We start from the raw sequence: 19,450 nt of genomic DNA, 5'->3' as shown, positions 1-19,450 counted from the left end.
AAAAGAAGTCAATAGTGCAGAGGTCGAGAAACCTGCTGTAGTTTGAACCCTGTCCCTGATTCTGACTGAGCCCTGACCCTGACCTCAAGCTGAGCCCTGACCTTGACCCAGCCTGACCCCACCCCCCACTGAAACCCAATCTGATCCTCTCTCTCCCGAAAAGGGCCTGGCTGGGATGGGATACTCAGCTTCTGCCCCTAGCTGGGACTGATTCCTCTCCAGCCCTGCTTCCTCATGCCTCCACCAAGGAAGGAAGATATGTCCTGCGAGTTAGGTCTCGCCATCGCCAGAGGCTTGGGGAGAGGAGTGGCCTTCCCACAGCTGGTGAATAGCTGAGCCAGGGTCTGCCCTCGGGCTGGGCTGAACCCTGAGCCCATCATCTTAACACTGGGCTAGGGTAGAGCTGCAGGGATGAGGGCAGCTGGAGAGTTCTTCCAGAGCAGGCGGGGCCGTGTGCAGGCTCAAGTGAGGCCCAAGGAAGCTGTGGAAGCCCAAGGAACATACCTGATGCTGGGAGGGGTGGCCCCCTGGGGCAGCACGGGAAAGCCTGCCAGCCTGATGGTTTGTCACTCGTCTTTGCTCAGCTCAGTCCGGTGCTGAGAAAGGGCCTGGAGAAGGAGTGTGAAAGAAAATAACCTGGTCCAGAGAGCCTGGAACATGGGGTGGCATGGGCAAAGGGCCTGGGGTCGGGTTCTGGCTTTTTGCAGAAGCTGCCTTGGCTAAGGACTTTGCCCCTCTGAGTCACAAATTTTCTCCTCTGTCAAGTGGAAGTCAAGTCACAAGTTTTCTCCTCTGTCAAGTAGTAGCATCTGCCTCCTCCCAGGGCCGCTGTGAGAAGTGAGCGAGATAGAAGGGGGTAGTGTGGATGGTGGGTGCATGACGCATGAGCCCCCTTTCCCTCACCTGTCAGGGCATTCAGAAGAATCCAGAATATGCATGGTGCCTAAGACAGGGAGGTGCTGAGGGGAGGCAGGGGCTCTGGCATTCTCACAGAGCAGGTAACCTGAAACCTTCCAGCTTCAGACTCCTTTGAGATGCACAGATGAATTCACAGGAAATGAAGAGGGTGAGCTGGAGAGGAGATAAGCCTGGTCTGTATAACCACTTATATCAATTTTGTACTGGATGTCTTGCTGGTGCAAAAAGGCAAATAACAAAAATAAAAAGTATGAAGTTTAGAAAGTAAGAAATAAAATTGTCATTTTTCACAGATGACAGAAAATCCTAAAGAACCTACAGATAAATGATCAGAATTAATATGGGGATTTTAAAGGTCAGAATACAAAATTAACTGTATCATTATATACCAGCAACAAGTGATTAGAAAATTAAATTTGAAAATCTAATTTAAACATTAAACATTAAAACATTAAACATTAAAACACTTCAAATATCGGGGTGCCTGGGTGGCTCAGTTGTTAAGCGTCTGCTTTCAGGCTCAGGTCATGATCCCAGGGTCCTGGGATCGAGCCCTCAGCCCTGCATCGGACTTCCTGCTCTGCAGGGAGCCTGCTTCTCCCTCTCCCACTCCCCCTGCTTGCGTTCCCTCTCTCGCTGTGTCTCTCTCTGTCAAATAAATAAATAAAATCTTTATTAAAAAAAACACTTCAAATATCTAGAAATATATTTAAAGAAAGATGTACAAGATCTTTGCCCATGAAAATACATAATATTCTTGGCAGAGATTAAAGAAGACAAAAATAAATGAAAGAATATACCATGTTTATTGATTGGAAGACCCAGTATTGTAAAGATGTCACCTGTCCACAGATTGATCTATAAATTCTATACATTTCTCATCAAAAAACGAAGAGAAAACCGAAAAATGGTAGGATGAGTGTAGGCTGATGCTGAGGCTTCCCTTTTGGGGTGGTAGCAGGAATGAGGGTGTTAGCTGGTCTCTAACCAAGGGCTTGGGTTTTTAATAGCTTAAGGATACAGGAGACGATGCCCCTTATACTTTCTCCAGTTGGAACTCACACCCCAGCAGAAAACCAGGACCTTTAAAAAGATATACTCTCAGTGAAAGTGGGGATTTAAGAAAATATCCGTGCATCTACCAAAGAGAGAGCATGTCTGTCTCAACTAAGTCTTGGGTGGTCTCCTTTGAGAATTTGTGACCTGAGATGTGTCCCTTGCTTCTGTCAAAGGTTGTAATTCACACTACGCCCCTGGTTCCAGAATCCCTGAGCCAAGGTGTTGGTAATGATGCCTTGGCAGGCACTGAAGGGAAGAAATTGCAAATGCTCTCTGGACCCTGGAGGGACCTGCTCGCAACCAGGCTGAATAAGATTCCCACAGATAAAGCCCCACTAAGGATGAGCTCACAGGTCTAACCTTTACCAAACACATGAGGAAATAGTTCCCTGGGAGGGAGAGTCATCAGATGTCCCAGACAGCAGAAACAGCTCTCAAGAATCTGAGATAATAGAAGACTGAGTAACAGATGAACATTGAAAAGATTTAAAGTTATTAGAGACATAAAAGGCACAATAGAAAAGGACAGAACAGCATATGAAAGCAGAATGAGAATATAAGCAAAAGGACCAAACAAAGCTTTCCAAAACCAAAAATGTACTTGTTGAAATTAAAAGCTCGTTGGAATTGGGAAGATTTGTATATGGAGTGGGTATTAAATTAATAATTAAGGAATCATTGTAATTTTATAAGGTGTGATAATGGTATTTTTGTTGGATAAGAAATATGTTCCTATTTTTTAATGCATACTGAAATATTTAGAGGTGTAATTTTATCATGTCTGGGGTTTGTTTTAAAGTATTTCAACATAGAGGGGAGCCTAAGTGGCTCAGTGGGTTAAGCGACCAACTCTTTGTTTCAACTCAGGTCATGATCTCAGAGTCATGAGATGGAGCCCTGCTTTGGGCTCTGTGCTTAGCTCAGAGTCTGCTTGAGACTCTCTCTCCCTCTCCTTCTGCCCCTCCCCCTTGGTTACACACACACACACACACACACACTCTCTCTAGGAAATAAGTAAATCTCTAAAAAATAATATAATAAAAAATATTTCAACATAGATAAAAATATGTGGAATAAATATGACAGTGTTAATAATTGTTAAAACTAGATGTTGGGTAAATAGGACTCATTATACCAGTGGTTCTCAACCTTCAGTGTGAATAGAGTCACCTTTGCCAAACGCAGATTATTGTATCTGACAAAGGACTTGTGTCCAGAATATATAAAAATTTGATAACAAGAAAACAACCCAACTTAAAAATGGACAAAAACTTTGGATAGACACTTCATCAATGAAGATATGTATGGATGGCAAGTAAGGAGAAGCATATGACATCGTTAGCCATTAGGCAAGTGCACATTTAAAAACACAGTAAGAGGGACGCCTGGCTGGCTTAGTCAGTAGAGCATGTGACTCTTGATCTCAGGGTTGTGAGCTCCAGCCCCACGTTGGGTGTAGAGTTTACTTAAAAATAAAATCTTGGGGCGCCTGGGTGGCTTATTCATTAGGCGTCTGCCTTCAGCTCGGGTCATGATCTCAGGGTCCTGGGATCGAGCCCCGCATCGGGCTCCCTGCTCCGCGGGAAGCCTGCTTCTCCCTCTCCCACTCCCCCTGCTTGTGTTCCTTTCCTCGCTTTGTCTCTCTCTGTCGAATAAATAAATGAAATCTTAAAAAAAAATCTTTAAAAAAGCCACAATAAGAAACTTATACATATCTATTAGAATGTCTAGAATTAAAAAAAAAAAACACAAAAAACCCCAACTAACATTGCCAAATGCTGGTGAGAATGTGAAGCATTCATCCATTACTGGGGGACGTGCTCCCCTCTATGTTGTAGCCACTTTGAAAACCAGATGGGCAGTTTTTTACAAAGTTAACCTCATCCTTACTATATGACCCAGAATCCCATTCCTGGATATTGACCTAGGTGGAATGGAATGTGATGTTCAAACAAAAACTTGTATGCAGATATTTATTACGGCTTCCTATGAAATCACCCCAAACTGGAAAGAGTGGAAATGTCTTTCAGCAGGTGAATGGCTAGGCACACAGTACATCATCCCTGCAATCGAACACCAGTCAGCAATAAAGAGGAACAGACTACTGATCCGTGAAAAAACATGTGTGAATCTCAAATGATGATGCTAAATGAAAGAAACTAGACTCCAAAGCCCACACACTGTATGATTCTATTTTTATGGCATTCTAGGGAAGCCAGAATTATTTAGAAAGAAAACAGACCATTGGTAGTTGGGGGCGGGGGGTGAGGCAGGGACTGTTTACAGAGGGGCAGCAAGGGAGAATTTTGGGGGCGATGGAAATGTTCTAAATCCTGACTGTGGTGGTGGTCAGGACACATTTCCCAAAACCCAGAGAAAAGCACACCACAAAGAATTAATTTTAATGTCTATAAGATTTTAAAAATAGATGAAAATATAAGTTAGGGTAATACACTAAAACATACGCACCTGCAGATTGCTGAACCCCACACTCCAAGTTTCTAATTTACTCCGTCCTAGGTGGGGCCTGAGAATTTGCATTTCTGACAAGTTCCCTGGGTGATGCTGGGCTAGGGACCCTCCTTTGAGAACCTCTGCGTTGTACTAGTCTATTTTCCTTATGTTTGAAATCTATGACACACTTCTCCAAACATAAAAAGGCAGATGTTACTGCAGATGAGACATCCCTGAGAGATACAGAAGTAGGAAATGTGAAAGAGAGAGGTGATGGGTCGTGGGAGAGAAAAATGCAAAGTCTCAAGGAATATCCATTAAGCGTTTCGTAAGAGAGGGAAGGAAACAACACTTAAGGAAATAAAAGGAGAGTGTTTTCTAGAATTAAAACTAAAGGAGACAGACTTATCTCTGGCTGCCTAGAATGTATGTTAATATGAATTGTAAACCCTAAAGTTCAGTCCTCAAGAAGAAGCACTAATTGGGTCCGTTCAAGATTGAGTTTGCTCACGGTGGGCACTGTCTCACATGTGCGGTGGTACCTGTGTGTGAGAGCTGCCTGTCCCAGCAGGTGTGCAAGCACGGCCCCAGGTGGTGGAGTCCGAAGACCTGCATTCTAATTCAAATTGCACAACAACTCCCCAGCTGTGTGCCTGGGGGCCTGAGTAGCCCGCTGGGATCCTGAGCTCCTTTATCTGTACAGTGGAATAATCCTGCCCATACTTACATTGTGGAGATGGTTACCCACAGAATAGCTGTGAAGCTCCCTGTATATCATCGCTGTTCAGAAGGTTATTCAGCCCAAGGGCAGAGATGGAGCCTCTGGCGGCGGGGGGGGGGGGGGGGGGGGAGGGGGAGGAGCCATGAGGATGCCCCAGCGGAGACTCTGGTGGAGCTGGTGGCAGAAGGAACCCCCTCTTCCAGGCCACATCCACCAACCAGAAGATTCCCAAGGCTGAAAGCGTTCTCCTGCACTGAAACGAAAGTGCAACTCGGGGCTTTTTCTCTTTCTTGCCTGCAGACGATGGGCCTTACTCCAAAGGAGGCAAGGATGCAGGAGGGACAGACATGGCCCTGGCATGCCGCAGACAGAGCATTCCAGGTAAGGAGCCTCCTCTCCTTCCTCCTTGTCTGTCCTGGAGGCACGGAGAGCTCAGAGTCGGGGTCAGACGGCATTGGCTTTGCTGCTAACTTGCTCTGTGACCTTAGACCAGTCACTTAACTTCACTAATCCTCTGGTGTAAAAGGGAGGTGATCTTACTCAGCATTTTGTGGCCAGGTGCCCCATTTACCAAGTGTTGGTCTCAGTTGTATTGGAGCTGGGGGTCCGGAATTGCCCCATGCTGCCTGCTCACCCCCCCATCTGTTGACAGAGGAGTTCCGCGGGGTCACCATGGTGGAGCTGATCAAGAAGGAAGGCAGCACGCTGGGCCTAACCATCTCAGGTGGCACCGACAAGGATGGGAAGCCCAGGGTCTCCAACCTGAGACCGGGGGGGCTCGCCGCCAGGTGAGGAGTGGGCTTGGCGGGGCAGTAGGAAAGGGCCAGGGGCCAGTGGAAAATGGACCAGGGCTGTAGGCAAAGCGATCAGGTGGGTGTTTCTAGGAGCACCCAAGTGCTTCTTGGAGGGAAGCCTCCAGTGGAGGTTGTAATTCTAGGCCCCAGCTTCTCTTCCCTTTACTCAGGGGGCTGACTCGGCCACAGCATCCCGCTCTTGCCAGGCCCTCCAGACCTTTGCATGTGCAGTTACCTTCTCGGAAGGCCTGTTCCCCACTGGCAGACTCCTATTTGCCCTGCACCCCCACCCACACTGCCTCTGGGCAGGGCGAGGCAGCTGCCCTGCTCTGCTCACACGGCCCTGGGTGCCACTTCTGGACACATTGCTCTGGATTTTCCTGCCATCTTTCCTATGTGGCTCCCTTAGACCATGAATTCCATGAGACCTAGGGGTTAGCCTCTCTGGGCCTCGTTCAGGGCAGGCGCTGGTAAGTGTCCAGTGGAACAGAACAGATTAGTAGTCAGAAGCCAGGGTGAGTGCTTTAGGAACTAGCAAAGGGGGAGATGATCTGGCCACTCTTGCAAGCTCCCTGGGGCTGATCAGAGCCTTCATCAGGAGAGTAACACCCCAGCAGGGGGAAATGCCAGGCCTGGGTGTCAGACAGGTCCAGGTTAGAACCCACGCTCTCTTACTAACTCGCTGTGTGACCCTGGACGATGTCTGACCTCTCTGAGCCACAGCTTCCCCATCAGTAAAATGGGGATTCAGAAATCAAAAGGATTCAACAGAAGAGAGGGTGTGGATGCCGGCACTTGTGACCATGCATGTGCTCTGGCCTCCTTGCTCCCAGGAGTGACCTGCTGAACGTGGGCGACTATATTCGGTCAGTGAATGGGATCCATCTGACCAGGCTCCGCCATGATGAGATCATCACCCTGCTCAAGAATGTGGGCGAGCGCGTGGTGCTGGAGGTGGAGTATGAGCTGCCCCCGCCCGGTGGGTGCCCTTGGACGGGGAACTTTCTCCACTGCCTTAGTCGTGGGTAGACACAGCCATCTCCCCACCAGCACCTGGGTGGTGGGGTCCATGCCAGCTGGGGACCTGGGTGGGTTGGACCTGAGGATTGGCCACAAACATCTAAGCCGCACCTAGGGACTTTGCCTACAATTGCAGTATGCTGTCACCAGGAGGCGGCAGGGCCCTGTTTATAAACCAGTGTCATTTTGTATATTTAGTGCTCAGATGCTTTTCCTTAAGGGGGGAAGGTTTGGGGAATGTTGGCTAAAAAAATTGTTCCCTGTCCTACCGCTCTCTCCACCCTACCAGGCTGCATTGAGCACAGTGGCCTAGGGTTTGGCCTAGGTCTGAATTTTCAAAGTTGGTCTAAAGTCTTAAGATTTGAATAACTAGAATTCAACCCTGGCCTGAGCCCATAGCCATGGACTCAAGTCTGAGTTCAGCAGAACTCTTGAAGTCTTATTTGTCCTACCTGTAAATGGGTGGGGGTGGGGGGATTTACCCTCCCTGTAATCTCTGTGACTGGTCACCCAGCTCTCCCGGAATGAGCTTTGGGGATGTCTGTGGCTTGGTGATGTGACTGAGGGACTCAAAGGAGCCCTCCATTTCTCCCCAGCCCTGAGAACAACCCAGGGATCATCACAAAGACAGTGGACGTCTCCCTGTACAAGGAGGGCAATAGCTTTGGCTTTGTCCTCAGAGGTCAGTGTTAAGAGTCACACTTGGGGTCAGGGGTGGGAGGAGGCTAATGCCGATTCCATGTGTGTTCTGTTTTGCTTTATATGGATAGATAGATTAATAGATAGATAGCTTCTTGCTTCTGACTTTAAAGGACTGAGGACCATTAAGTCAAATGTTTAAATGGAAAAATTTGCCAAGAAATGAAGTGTGCATGATTGCTGGGAGTGAGATTGAGAACAAAGTTTAGAGCTGCCTCGGAACCAGGGCAAAAAGGAAAATAGGATGGCATCATAGGAAGGGAAGCAAACCATTTAAGAGAGAGAGAGAGGATTTCGGTCATGTCCCTACTTTCTGTCCCACTCTGGGGATTTATAGTTGGAATCTTATAAGAGGGCCTGTGACTAGCAAGGACAGGTCCTCAAACAGATTTAATGAAGGAAGCCGGCTTAGGGCTGAGTCAGGGGCTCTAGGTATCAGGGAAAGAGTGGGTGGATGACTGCCACCTCCTGTTGAATTCTGTCCAGGGGGTGCCCATGAAGAGGTACACAAGACCCGCCCGCTCGTCCTGACCTACGTCCGGCCTGGCGGCCCCGCTGACAGGTGAGCCTGAGCCAGAGGAAACCAAACAGCCTTTCCCTGCCCTGACTATGCCCGGATCCCCTGAGAAGAAGGCAGACCAGAAACCATTGTGCCCATTCTCCTGATGAGCAAACTGAGGCCCAAAGAGAGGACGCCTGTTGCCCCAGAGTCACTCAGAATTGGTGGTGGAACCAGGACTCCATCCCAAATGAGAGAGACCCCAAGCTCTTTCCTCCCTGACATCCTACTGTCTCAGGGGTGGGGAGGGAAGCAAGCCTTGGCGTTATGTTGTTCTTCCCCCATCTGTGGAATGGGTCTGATACTGCAGCTCCTAGGAGTTACTGTGAGAGGTTTGGGGCACCACCGTGGCCTCTGTCTTGCAGCCTCTGAGTCCTGGCTGTGCCATCCCGCCTGGTGGTGCCTGGGCTGAGTGGGCTGGGCCAAAAGGAGAGAATGTGGGAGAGGAACATGTCCAGTTCCCAGCACCCGACCCCCTGATCTCCCCAGTGGGAGATTCTTGGCCATTTTAAGAGAAGCCTGGAACAGCCTTGTCAGAAGTCTAAACCCGTTCTTGGGACGAGGCCCTGTGACGAGCCTATTCATAGAACCTCCCAGAATAGCTTTGGCCACCTGTTGGAGCAAGCATTCCAGGGTGGGGATTTGACCCAAACCGAGGTGAACCCCTGCTCGGCCCTTCTCCCGGGGGCCCCTGCCAAATTTGTTCCCAGGCGCATCTGTCACCAGGCCAGACTCGCTGCTGAGAAACCAGAGTGGGGGCAGTGAGAAGGGACCTCAAGATGGGCAGCGCGAAGCCTCCAGGCCGCCCCACCCCTGACGCTGTGTGGCCCTGGCAGGGCTGCTGTCCTTTCTGGGTGCTGGCAGTCCCCAGTGTCCCCAGGGCATCCCCACGCAGACATTCTTGGGTTGAGCCAGGGCTCTGACTGTATTAAGCACCAAGCAGGGTGGAAGATGTCAGAGCTCTTTGCATCCCTGCTTCATTGACTGAGCTGCTCCCGCAGAGCCTCCCCATGCGCTCCCTCACTGTGCCGCCCCTTCCTCCTTCACCCACTGCCTGCTCCTCTCCATCCCCTGCTACCCCACCTTTCCCAGCGGCCTCTCGGCCTCTCGCCAGGGCTGTGGCTGGTGCTTGCACGGGGCCGGGCTGGCTGACCGGGGCCGGGCTGGCTGACCGGGCCCTTCCCTGCAGGGAGGGTTCCTTGAAGGTGGGGGACAGGCTGCTCAGCGTTGACGGGTTCCCGCTGCACGGGGCCAGCCATGCCACTGCCCTGGCCACGCTGCGGCAGTGCAGCCACGAGGCGCTCTTCCAGGTGGAATACGATGTGGCCATCCCGGGTGAGTGGGGGGCCCGAGGACTTGGGTTGGGGCAGGACGAGACCCAGGGCTTGAGGGAGGGGGTAGTGGGCACAGATCCTCACCACTGCAAAGGCGGTGTGACCTGGGGCCAGTCACCTAGCCTCTCTGAGACTCTCTGGGCAATAAACGCTATGTGCCAGTTGACTGTTGGAGGCCCCAGGGATCCAGGTGAGAACGATACAGACGAGATCTCAGTTCTAATGGAGCTCACCGTCTGGTGGGGAGAGAGGGACAGTAAACAGAATAAATCAATTACCGAGGCTGTCAGATGGCAGTAAGTGCTGTTGGGGAAAAAAAAAATCAGGGAGGGAAGGGAAAGGCTGGGGGAGAGAGAGGTGATGGGGGCCCCACCAGCCTGGTTGCCGAGGAAGCACAGAAGGGTCGCATTCAGGAAATGATGAAAGTCAATGGGGTCTGATTTGCTGACATGTGGACCTGGTGGCAGGGGTTGGGGGGTGGGGGCGGGCAAGAGCAGAAGGAGCTAGGTTTTGCTTTCAAGCCACTGGGTGGGTTCCTGGGGGTGTGGTTTCTGAGTGCGGAAAGGTGGTAATGAACATGCAGCTCGGGGCCGGCGAACTGCAGGCTCTCCATAACTGTGAGCATGTTAGTGTCGTCCAGCAGAGCCCTGGGGTCAGAGTCCCTCAGAGCCGAATCCCTGTCCCGTCTCTGCTGCTGAGGACTTGTGTCAACTTGGACAAGGCTTTTGCCTCCACATGCCTCAGCTTTCTGATCTGTAAAATGGGTGCAACAGTCCCTCCCCAGCAGTGAGGATAATACTGAGAGAGCAGAGTGAGGCTGGGGAGGCAAGTGCTCAGTATTTGCATTTCTTTTTTTTTTTTTTTTAAATATTTTTTATATATTTATTTGACAGACAGCAAGAGCAGGAACACAAGCAGGGGGAGTGGAAGAGGGAGAAGCAGGCTTCCCACAGAGCAGGGAGCCCGATGTGGGACTTGATCCCAGGACTCCGGGATCATGACCTGAGCCGAAGGCAGCCGCTTAACGACTGAGCCACCCAGGTGCCCCAGTATTTGCATTTCAAACCCTTCTTTCCTTCCTTGTGCCAGATACGGTGGCCAATGCTTCGGGGCCCTTAGTAGTGGAGATAACCAAGACGCCTGGGTCAGCCCTGGGGATCTCTCTCACCACTGGCTCCCAGCGGAACAAGCCAGTCATCACCATTGACCGCATCAAGCCGGCCAGCGTGGTGGACAGGTGAGGCACACACTGAGTGCCGCCACCATAGTGGGCAGGGATACAGGGGGAGAGGTGGCTCAGAGCTCCCTCTGGCCGGACCAGCCTCCCCCTTCACTCTCCCGCCTGGCCAGGAGTGGGGCCCTGCATGCTGGAGACCACATCCTGTCCATCGACGGCACCAGCACGGAACACTGCTCGCTGCTTGAGGCCACCAAGCTCCTGGCCAGTGTGGCGGAGAGAGTACGGCTGGAGATCCTGCCTGCACCCCAAAGCCGGCGGCCCCTGAAGCCCTCAGAGGCAGGTGGGTCCCCTTGGAGGGTCTCAGGACCCAAACCTGACAGCTGATGGGGAGGGGTGCACGAGGTCCCAGAGGCCTGGGACCGAAGTCCTGGGCAGGCTAAAATGTACTAGAACAAATGTCCATTCCTGTTGGGAAGCTCAGATTGTCAAGTGCAGCAGCTGAGGGCGGGGAGGTGGGGCAGAGGAACAGCCTGAATGTTGAGTTGACAGTCTGCTGGTGTGGATGCCCCAAACCTAGCGCCATCACTCTTTGCTAAGTTAATAGAAGTATAAGGGCTAGCTCGAGGGAGAGGACAGTCCTTCTGTGCTCAGAGCTTAGATCTGGGAGTCAGCTCCAGGGTCCTCAGCAGGTCCAGAGGAGGCAGCCAGGGAATCAGGAGGGCCTAAGGCCCCCCCCACTACCTTTTGAGGAGTTGAGGTCCCCCAGATTGGAGCAGGGAGCTGGGTGCTAGGCAGTCCAAGAGCAGAGGAAGCCGGTGATCTAAAAGACCAGAGGGCAGAGCCAAACCCAGGGCAGGCTGCTCACAAGGAGGCAGCTGCCCACTCAGAGCCTAGAAATGCATCCAACGTTCCAAACCCTTGGGCTTTGGGTACAAATGCCAGCCCTGCTCCAGCTGAACAGGTGCTTTACACCTCTGAGCCTCAGTTGCCTCATCTGTAGCTGGGAGCACAGACTTGGGAGGGGTCAAATGAGGTAGAGGACAGAGCACAGCCCAGGACTGTGGTCTGGGTGGTCAGGCTGTGAATTCCAGCCCTCAGGACACTGTGTGTGGGCAGGGATGGAGTCAGCCCACCCCATCCTTTGCAAGCCTAATTGATCATCTGGGAGAGAAAGATATCCCCCAAATAAAATGTGGGGAGACAGGCCTTGGGGATGGTCCGTCTCTGTGGCTCTGTGCACTCGCATCTCTGCCGGGGTCTGCAGAGGCCCCATCAGGCCACAGCCGGGGCCTGCCACAGGAGGCTTTGGGGCTTGAACTAGAGTGACTCGTTCTCACACCATTTACAACCCACCTGCCGTGGGCTGGGCTCAGTGCTGGGGCTTCCCGTGGGTCATCTCTTTTCATCCTCGTGACAAGTCTGTGAGGGCGATTTTGCTGTTATCCCACTTGACAGAGGCGACTGAGGCTCAGAGAAGCACAGTGCCTTATGAGGGCACAGGGCTGTGACAGTCTTCCTGGCCCTCATCAAGTGGGCCTCAGCTAGGTGCCAGGCACTGCTCGGCGAAGCACATCCTACATCTTAACTCACTCAGATCCTTCCCATTATCCGAGGAGGCAGCCACTCTCTTAGTCCCGTTATACAGATCATGACAGTGCGGCACAGAGGGCCCAAGGGACCTATTTCAGGGACCAGGCAGCTGGCTCCCAGGCTGGCCAAGCCCCTCATCCGTCCATGGATACGCTGCACCAGCCTGGACCCCTCAAAAGCCCAGAAGCTGAAGGAAGAGCTAAGACAAGACCTGGGGAGTCTGGGAGAAGGTGTTGCATGGCAGGTGGTTGGGAGGATCAGGTGGGGCAGGTGGGGGAGGCAGGATCTCTGGGGTCCCGTGGGAAGGGGATGATGGAGAAGGAGCTCAGAGAATTCATCTGGGCGGAAACCGTGTGAAAGCTTGGCGGGGAGGAAGCCAGAGCAGCCTGTCTGCAGCGCAGGCCTGAGCAAACTTCGGCCAACCCCACAGGGGCCCTGGAGCATAGGTTGCCCCCGAGAGCCCCGCCGGGGGTGTGTGTGCAGAAATGGTCAAGCCCTAGTGCCCCCGGTGCTTGGCCCCTGGCCCCTATGGCCAAGGCTTCCCAGGCCACAGCACTGCTGCAGATCCTGAAGGTGCAGGAGCCCGATGCCCTCTGCCAACTGCACTGCTCAAAGCTGATGCACTGGGTCTCAGGCCGGGGCTACTTTCCCTCCCGTCCCTGCTGCTGCTTGGCTGAGCACTGAGCACGGTGCCTGGCACATAGTGGGCAGGGACACACAAGCAGCATCTGAATGCCTGGCTTGGCTTGGCTTGGGGGAAACTCAGGCTGTCTGGTCCTGCTTTCCTCACTTCATCTCGCAGATGGCAGCGTAGCTCCAGGGGGCCGTGCAGAGCCGACTCGCTCAGTCTCTAACGCCTGCACTTCTCTCTCCTCTTCCTTGGGCCACAGTGAAGGTGCAGAGGAGTGATCAACCCCACCGCTGGGACCCCTGCGTGCTCTCCTGTCACAGCCCCCGGCCCGGCCACTGCAGGCCACCCACCTGGGCCACACCTGCTGGCCAGGACCAGAGCCGATGTAATGTGTCCACCTCACTGTGGCTTGTGCATGTTTCATAGGGGAGGAAACCAAGACTCTGAGAAATTGGGAGGTCTGCCCAGCGTTACCTAGCACATTAGTGATGAGATGGGCCCCTATCCCTGGCAGCTGGGTTTCACCATGTCTGTGAAAACCCTGCGGTCTTTGAGGCCCAGAGCGGGGGAGACCTGTCTGAGGTCACACAGCCAGTGTTTGGGGTGAAAGGGGGAAGGCGTCCCGGTGTCTCTCTTCCGTGGGGTGGTTGCCTGGCACCCACTGTGTGGCAGGGCGGAGGATCCTTCTGGGGTTCACGGGGCTGTGCTCTCATCTCCCCAGCCTTGTCCTCGACTCCCTTTTCCTCACCGACCATGAATCATGCCTTTCCCTGCACCAACCCCAGCACCCTTCCCCGTGGATCCCACCCCATGAGCCCCCGGACTACAATGGGGCGGAGGAGGCAGCGAAGAAGGGAACACAAGAGCACATGTAAGTAAGCCATGGTCTCTTCCCTCCTCTTTGGGCTGCCTGTATGGCTGAGAGATTTGCCAAAGGATGGGGGTATTTGGGACAGGGTCCCAGGTGTGTGTAGGGTCATTAAATAGCATGAGTGGCCCACCAGGCTTCCATGGATGGTTGGGCAGGTTGTGCGCTGCACAAGGACGCACCTGAGGGGTGTCAGTCACTTTGTACATTTTTAGTCTTATATTTTGATTATGGAAAATTCCCATCAGGTGATGACACAGTGTCTCCAGGAAAGGATACCTTTTCAGATGTGCATAAAGCTTTCATAGTAACTCCATTTAATTTTCTTTCATTCTGTGATTCACTCTGATCCATTCAGAGAGAAAGTCTGAGTGAGGTGTAGCTCTGTCGGTGCCACTTCTCCGACAATGTTTAATTTCCCCTAAAACAAAGACGTGTAGGCCTGAGACTAGCCATCCAGATGTAATAGTTTATAATAATTTTCCCTTTTATTATATATGTATCATATATATAGTGTGTATATGTACATGTGTGTATGTACACATACACTCATATACACACACACATATACACACACATGTAGTTCTACTTCCCTTTTGTTTATGGGCATCTCTCTTTATTTATGATCACTATGTCTATAATTCCCTTTTGAGGTGAGGGTATTTAAGAATTTTAAAAAAGTGAATAAACGGAAAGACAAATAGTAGTGAATGATAATGTGGAGGTAGCAAAAGTCACGAGAATGCCAAGAATTTTGACGTCTCCTGGGAAAAGTCCTTCCTTTGTTGATGTAGAAAGTCTATCCAGCCTCCTGCCACGTGAACTGCAGAGGCCTCCAGGAAGGATGAGAGGTCAAACTGGGCCATTTGGAATTGAGCCCAAAGAGGGAAACGAGGAGTACAAATCACTCAGCACCTGCAATATGGTTATGAGCTTCCTGGAAGCCAAGGTGGAAAGGGAAACATTTCAGAGTCAGATGAGAGGTAAAATATGCCTTTACCAACCACCTTTGTCAACCACCAAAGCTGGGAGTGTGTAGGTGAAAAGATTCAGAAATGCTGTTCATAGGCAGGGGCATGTGGAGGCTGGGGGCGCTCGGGACCACTTATCTGTCCTTTTCCTAGGATGGACGACTAATAAAATGTTATCATTGTTATTGTTGATGATAATTATTTAATTGAACAATTTGAACACCTTCTATGTAGCAGGCACCATTCTTAAGGATGTAACTGTGAAAATATAATAAATATAAATATAATAATGCAACATATGCAACAGTGTAATACATCATGTGTATTGTAATGTGTAATATAAATATAACAAAATAGTAATAAAGATACAATAGTATAATATAATTAGTAGTAGAATTAAATATGATAATAAATCATATTTAATAAATGATACCCAGTGTCCATGTTAATAATACAAATGTATTTTATATATGGACTGTAAAACAATATACATTAAGTAACATAATATATCAAATAGATAGAAAGTTTTCATATGACCCAGCAATTCCATATCTAGGTATACACCCAGGAGAAATGAAAACATATGTCATGTTCACCCAAAAACTTACACATGAATATTCATAGCGGCATTATTCATTTTCGCCAAAAGGTGGAAACAACCCAGATGTCCATTAAGAGATGAATGCGTAAACAAAATGTGGTGTATTCATATAATGGGATATTATTTGGCCGTAAAAAGGTACGAATTCCAGAGACCTGCTACAATATGGATAAACCTTGAAAACATTATGCTTAGTGAGAGAAGCCAGACACAAAAGGCCACAGATTATAGGATTCCATTTATGTGGAATTGCCCAGAAGAGGCAGATCTCCACAGAAGCAGATAGGTTAGTGGTGGCTTAGGGCCAGGAGAGATGGGAGGATTTGGGGCAATAGCTAAAGGGACCTGGGTTTCTTTTATGAGGTGATGAAAGTGTTCTACAGTCGATTGTGCTGATGGTTGCCCAACATTGTTAATACACTAAAAAACCACTGAAGTGTACACTTTAAAAATAGGTAAGTTGCGGGTGCCTGGGTGGCTCAGTTCGTTAAACAACTGCCTTCGGCTCAGGTCATGATCCTGGAGTCCCGGTATCGAGTCCCACATCGGGCTCCCTGCTCGGCAGGGAGTCTGCTTCTCCCTCTCATCCTCTTCCCTCTTGTGCTCTCTATCTCTCATTCTCTCTCTCTCTCTCAGGTAAATAAATAAAGTCTTTAAAAAAAATAGGTAAATTGTATCTCAATAAAATTGTCACCAAGATTAGCATACTATGTACTGTGGTATTACGAGAGCGTTCCGACAAACCTAACATCACGTACCAGCACAACCCTCAGAAGCTCAGTTTACAACGTGGCAGTCCCAGGAGCTGGCTTCCTTTATCCTTGTCACGGCCCTGCTGGGTGGGACTCACCCGCGGGCCAGATGGGGAGAGCTCGGCTCAGAATGCACTATGACTCTGCCGGCCACAGGGCGAGGCAGGGCTCCCACCCACTCGCCTCTCTGACTCTAGGTCCTTGGGCCTGGGCGTGGGTTGGTGCTGGCAGGAAGGGCTCTCTGGGACTGCCCACCTGAAAGCCGTGCCCGCCTGTCCCGCAGTGTCACTGGCCTCCAGCACAGTGGGGCCTGGGGGGCAAATCGTGCACACGGAGACCACGGAGATCGTGCTCTGCGGAGACCCGCTCAGCGGCTTTGGCCTCCAGCTCCAGGGAGGCATCTTTGCCACGGAGACCCTGTCCTCCCCGCCCCTCGTGCGCTTCATCGAGCCCGACAGCCCGGCAGAGAGGTGAGCCAACTGCCCCCACCCCACTGGGCCTGCCACTCTCCAATTCAGGGGGCTCACGGACAGCCAGGGAAACTGAGTCACATGCCAAGCCTGGCTTCACGAGGGTCTCTCACCCAACCATCCTATCCTCTCCATCATCAGCCCCACTTTACAGGTGAGGAAACCGAGGTGCAGAGATGCTGATTCATTTGCCCAGGGTCACACAGCTCATGAGTGACCCAGGACTCGAACCCCTGTCTGTCTGAAGTCGGGGTTCTCTATACACACATCTCGTAAGGCACGGCATCATCTCCCTTAGACAGACAGAGAAACCGAGGCCCAGCGAGTTTACTCCCTTAGCCAGAGTCACGGGGTTAATTGCCTGAGGCTCTACGAGCTGTGAGTCAGACCCCCAGGCCTGCCCACACATGGCATTCCTGTGCCCCAGGAATAGCCGTGATGGTAACAGAGCTGCTTCTTTCTGCGGGGCTGCCCGGGATTTAGGTGTGGGCTGCTGCAGGTCGGGGATCGGGTCCTGTCCATCAATGGGATTGCCACCGAGGACGGGACGATGGAGGAAGCCAACCAGCTGCTGCGGGACGCGGCGCTGGCCCACAAGGTCGTGTTGGAGGTCGAGTTTGACGTGGCAGGTGAGTGAGTGTCCCTACCCTCCTCCTCAGGCTTTGGGACCCTGTGCTCCCTCCTCTCTTTATCCTGCTCCTGCCTGGGGCACATGCTCTTCCAGCCCCATCCCACTCCCCGCCCGGTGGCCCTCTGCCAGAGCGTTTGCTGTGTGTGCCTGAGCACTAGTGGTGGCAGGGAAGGCCCTGGCCGGGGAGGCAGGAATCCCACACGCCAGCCTGAGGGTTGATGAGGGATTTTTGCACCAAAACAGGACTAAGGGAGGGCAGAGGGGGGCTGAAAATATTCCATGCCCCTCGGCAGGCCTTAGGTAAAGAACCCCAAACACAAACTCAGGTTAGAACTCTGGTCCTGTGATTTGGACATTCTGTGACTTTGGACAGGACTTTCCTGCCCACCACCCATCCTCAGTTTCCCCAACCGTGAAATACTGAATAGAGTCCTTCTACTTCAGTGGATATCATTTGAGTTAGATGAGATCAGTCGTGTGGAAACACCCAGCTAACGCCTGGAATATAGTAGATGTTCAGTAAATTGTTGCTGGGTCCGAACTGGGTTGGGTTTGGCTCTGGGGAACCCCCTGGATGGCAATCATGGGGTCTGGGTGCCAGCCGCCAATCTGCTCTGATAGGATTGATTGTCTGAGACAGATGTCAGCTCACCATGCCTCAGTTTCCTCCTCCGTCAGGTGGAAGAAGCAGGGTAATCGGGATGGTGACTTCGCATTCTCTCCCAGCTGGCCTAGAATGGGTGGGGAGCTGGGACTCCCTGCATCTACTCCCTTGGGTCTCACACGCGTCCACGTGTGTTTGCATGCAGAGTCCGTCATCCCGAGCAGCGGCACCTTCCACGTGAAGCTGCCCAAGAGGCGAGGCGTGGAGCTGGGCATCACCATTGGCTGTGAGTCCCTCCCCGCTGTCCAGTCCCCGCCCCCAGCGAGCCACACCTCCAGCCTGGAGGAGGGGGATGCTCCTGGCGCAGCCCCTTCCTACCCCAGACTCCGCAGTCAACGGAGGTGGGAGTTTAAGCAGTCTGGGAGGGGAGAAGCTGCTCCTAGCCCGGGAAACTCCAGATAGGGCTGCCAGATACAGTTGCACAAGTTGTACATGACACAAGGGTGCCCATCTGAGGTAGACTTACCATTTTATTACCTCATTTCCTCAGTGGACTAATTGGAAGGGGTGCCCTCGTCTTATCTGCAAAGATGCCACGTGGGCTAGAAAGGTCTCCTACCATCTGGTCACTAGTGGGAAAACCCATTAGCCCAGATGGACTTTTTTTGCAAGAAAATGTAGCTACTCATGTAACACCCATTGTCTTAGGTCACATTCCCCCAGAAAGAGCTTCTTAGACAAAGTTACATTCGGGGGGGGGCGGTTTACTGAGAAGGGCCCTTGGAATCAACACCTGTGCCAGGTGAGGGATGTGGGACTGGGTGGACGCAGAAGCTGGTTGTGATGCAGTCAGTCCCATGGAGAGCTCTAGGGCCGGGAAGGCTTTGGAAGTTGTCGCGAATGAGGCTGGGAGCCAGGCCTTTGCACCACTGTGTGGACCAGGCCGCACCCAGGAGCTGTACAACCTTGGATGAGGTCGTTCTCTCTGCCAAAGGCAATTTCCAGAGAGGGAGCCCCCTGGGAACCATTCAGCCAGCACTCCCTGCAGCTGGGAGAAGGAAAGACTCAACTGTGGATGGGTCACACCTAGTTCTGGGGCCCACCCTGTGCTAGGTGGGACTGCCAGCCAGACACAGCCCCTGAAGGGGCTCACAGTTTGCTGGGGGATGGGCTGAGCAGAAGGGCAAAGGGCTGATGTGGATTGAGCACCTACTATGTGCTGGGATCCACGTTAGGTTTTGCCTTGTCTAGTTTAATTTCGTGACAGTTCCATGAGTTCTGTGGCGCCATCCCCATTTTGCAGTGGGGAAAGTGAGGCAGAAGGGGGGCTGATTTGCTCACGGTCGCCAGGCAGGAAGCAGTGGGAGCAGGGCATGTGGCTCAGCATTCATGCCCCAACTCCTGGGCCCTCCCAGTCCCCCTCCTGGAGGCTGAGGCCATCAAAGGTTGGATTCCTGGCTTCTTTCCCCCCAGCAACCAGCAGGAAGCGAGGAGAGCCCCTGATCATCTCTGACATCAAGAAGGGCAGTGTGGCACACAGGTAGGGATGGCCCTGGGCACAGGGTAAGGGGAGCAGTCCACGGAGAGTGACATG

At 51.9% G+C, this 19,450-nt stretch overlaps 1 protein-coding gene across 1 annotated transcript in view; it reads left to right on the top strand.

Moving 5' to 3' along the window:
- The window catches only part of GRIP2 (glutamate receptor interacting protein 2), a 46,915-nt gene that overhangs the window by 11,945 nt on the left and 15,520 nt on the right, over positions 1–19,450 (top strand). Inside the window, exons 3-16 of the mRNA XM_088027145.1 lie at positions 5,453–5,533; positions 5,805–5,940; positions 6,780–6,929; positions 7,563–7,648; positions 8,152–8,227; positions 9,414–9,559; positions 10,648–10,795; positions 10,909–11,078; positions 13,219–13,344; positions 13,681–13,830; positions 16,435–16,621; positions 17,105–17,250; positions 18,062–18,142; positions 19,330–19,396. Of these exons, the coding sequence (XP_087883271.1) occupies positions 5,453–5,533; positions 5,805–5,940; positions 6,780–6,929; positions 7,563–7,648; positions 8,152–8,227; positions 9,414–9,559; positions 10,648–10,795; positions 10,909–11,078; positions 13,219–13,344; positions 13,681–13,830; positions 16,435–16,621; positions 17,105–17,250; positions 18,062–18,142; positions 19,330–19,396 (1,750 nt within the window). The remainder of the gene's footprint in view (positions 1–5,452; positions 5,534–5,804; positions 5,941–6,779; positions 6,930–7,562; positions 7,649–8,151; positions 8,228–9,413; positions 9,560–10,647; positions 10,796–10,908; positions 11,079–13,218; positions 13,345–13,680; positions 13,831–16,434; positions 16,622–17,104; positions 17,251–18,061; positions 18,143–19,329; positions 19,397–19,450) is intronic.

This window comes from Eumetopias jubatus, unplaced genomic scaffold (assembly GCF_037043125.1).
Source record: "Eumetopias jubatus isolate StellerSeaLion01/CBP00866 unplaced genomic scaffold, mEumJub1_p1.0 scaffold_1, whole genome shotgun sequence".
NCBI classification, from domain to species: Eukaryota; Metazoa; Chordata; class Mammalia; order Carnivora; family Otariidae; genus Eumetopias; species Eumetopias jubatus.
The sequence above is the reverse complement of the archived record's forward strand: the minus strand, read 5'-3'. Positions and strand labels throughout refer to the sequence as shown.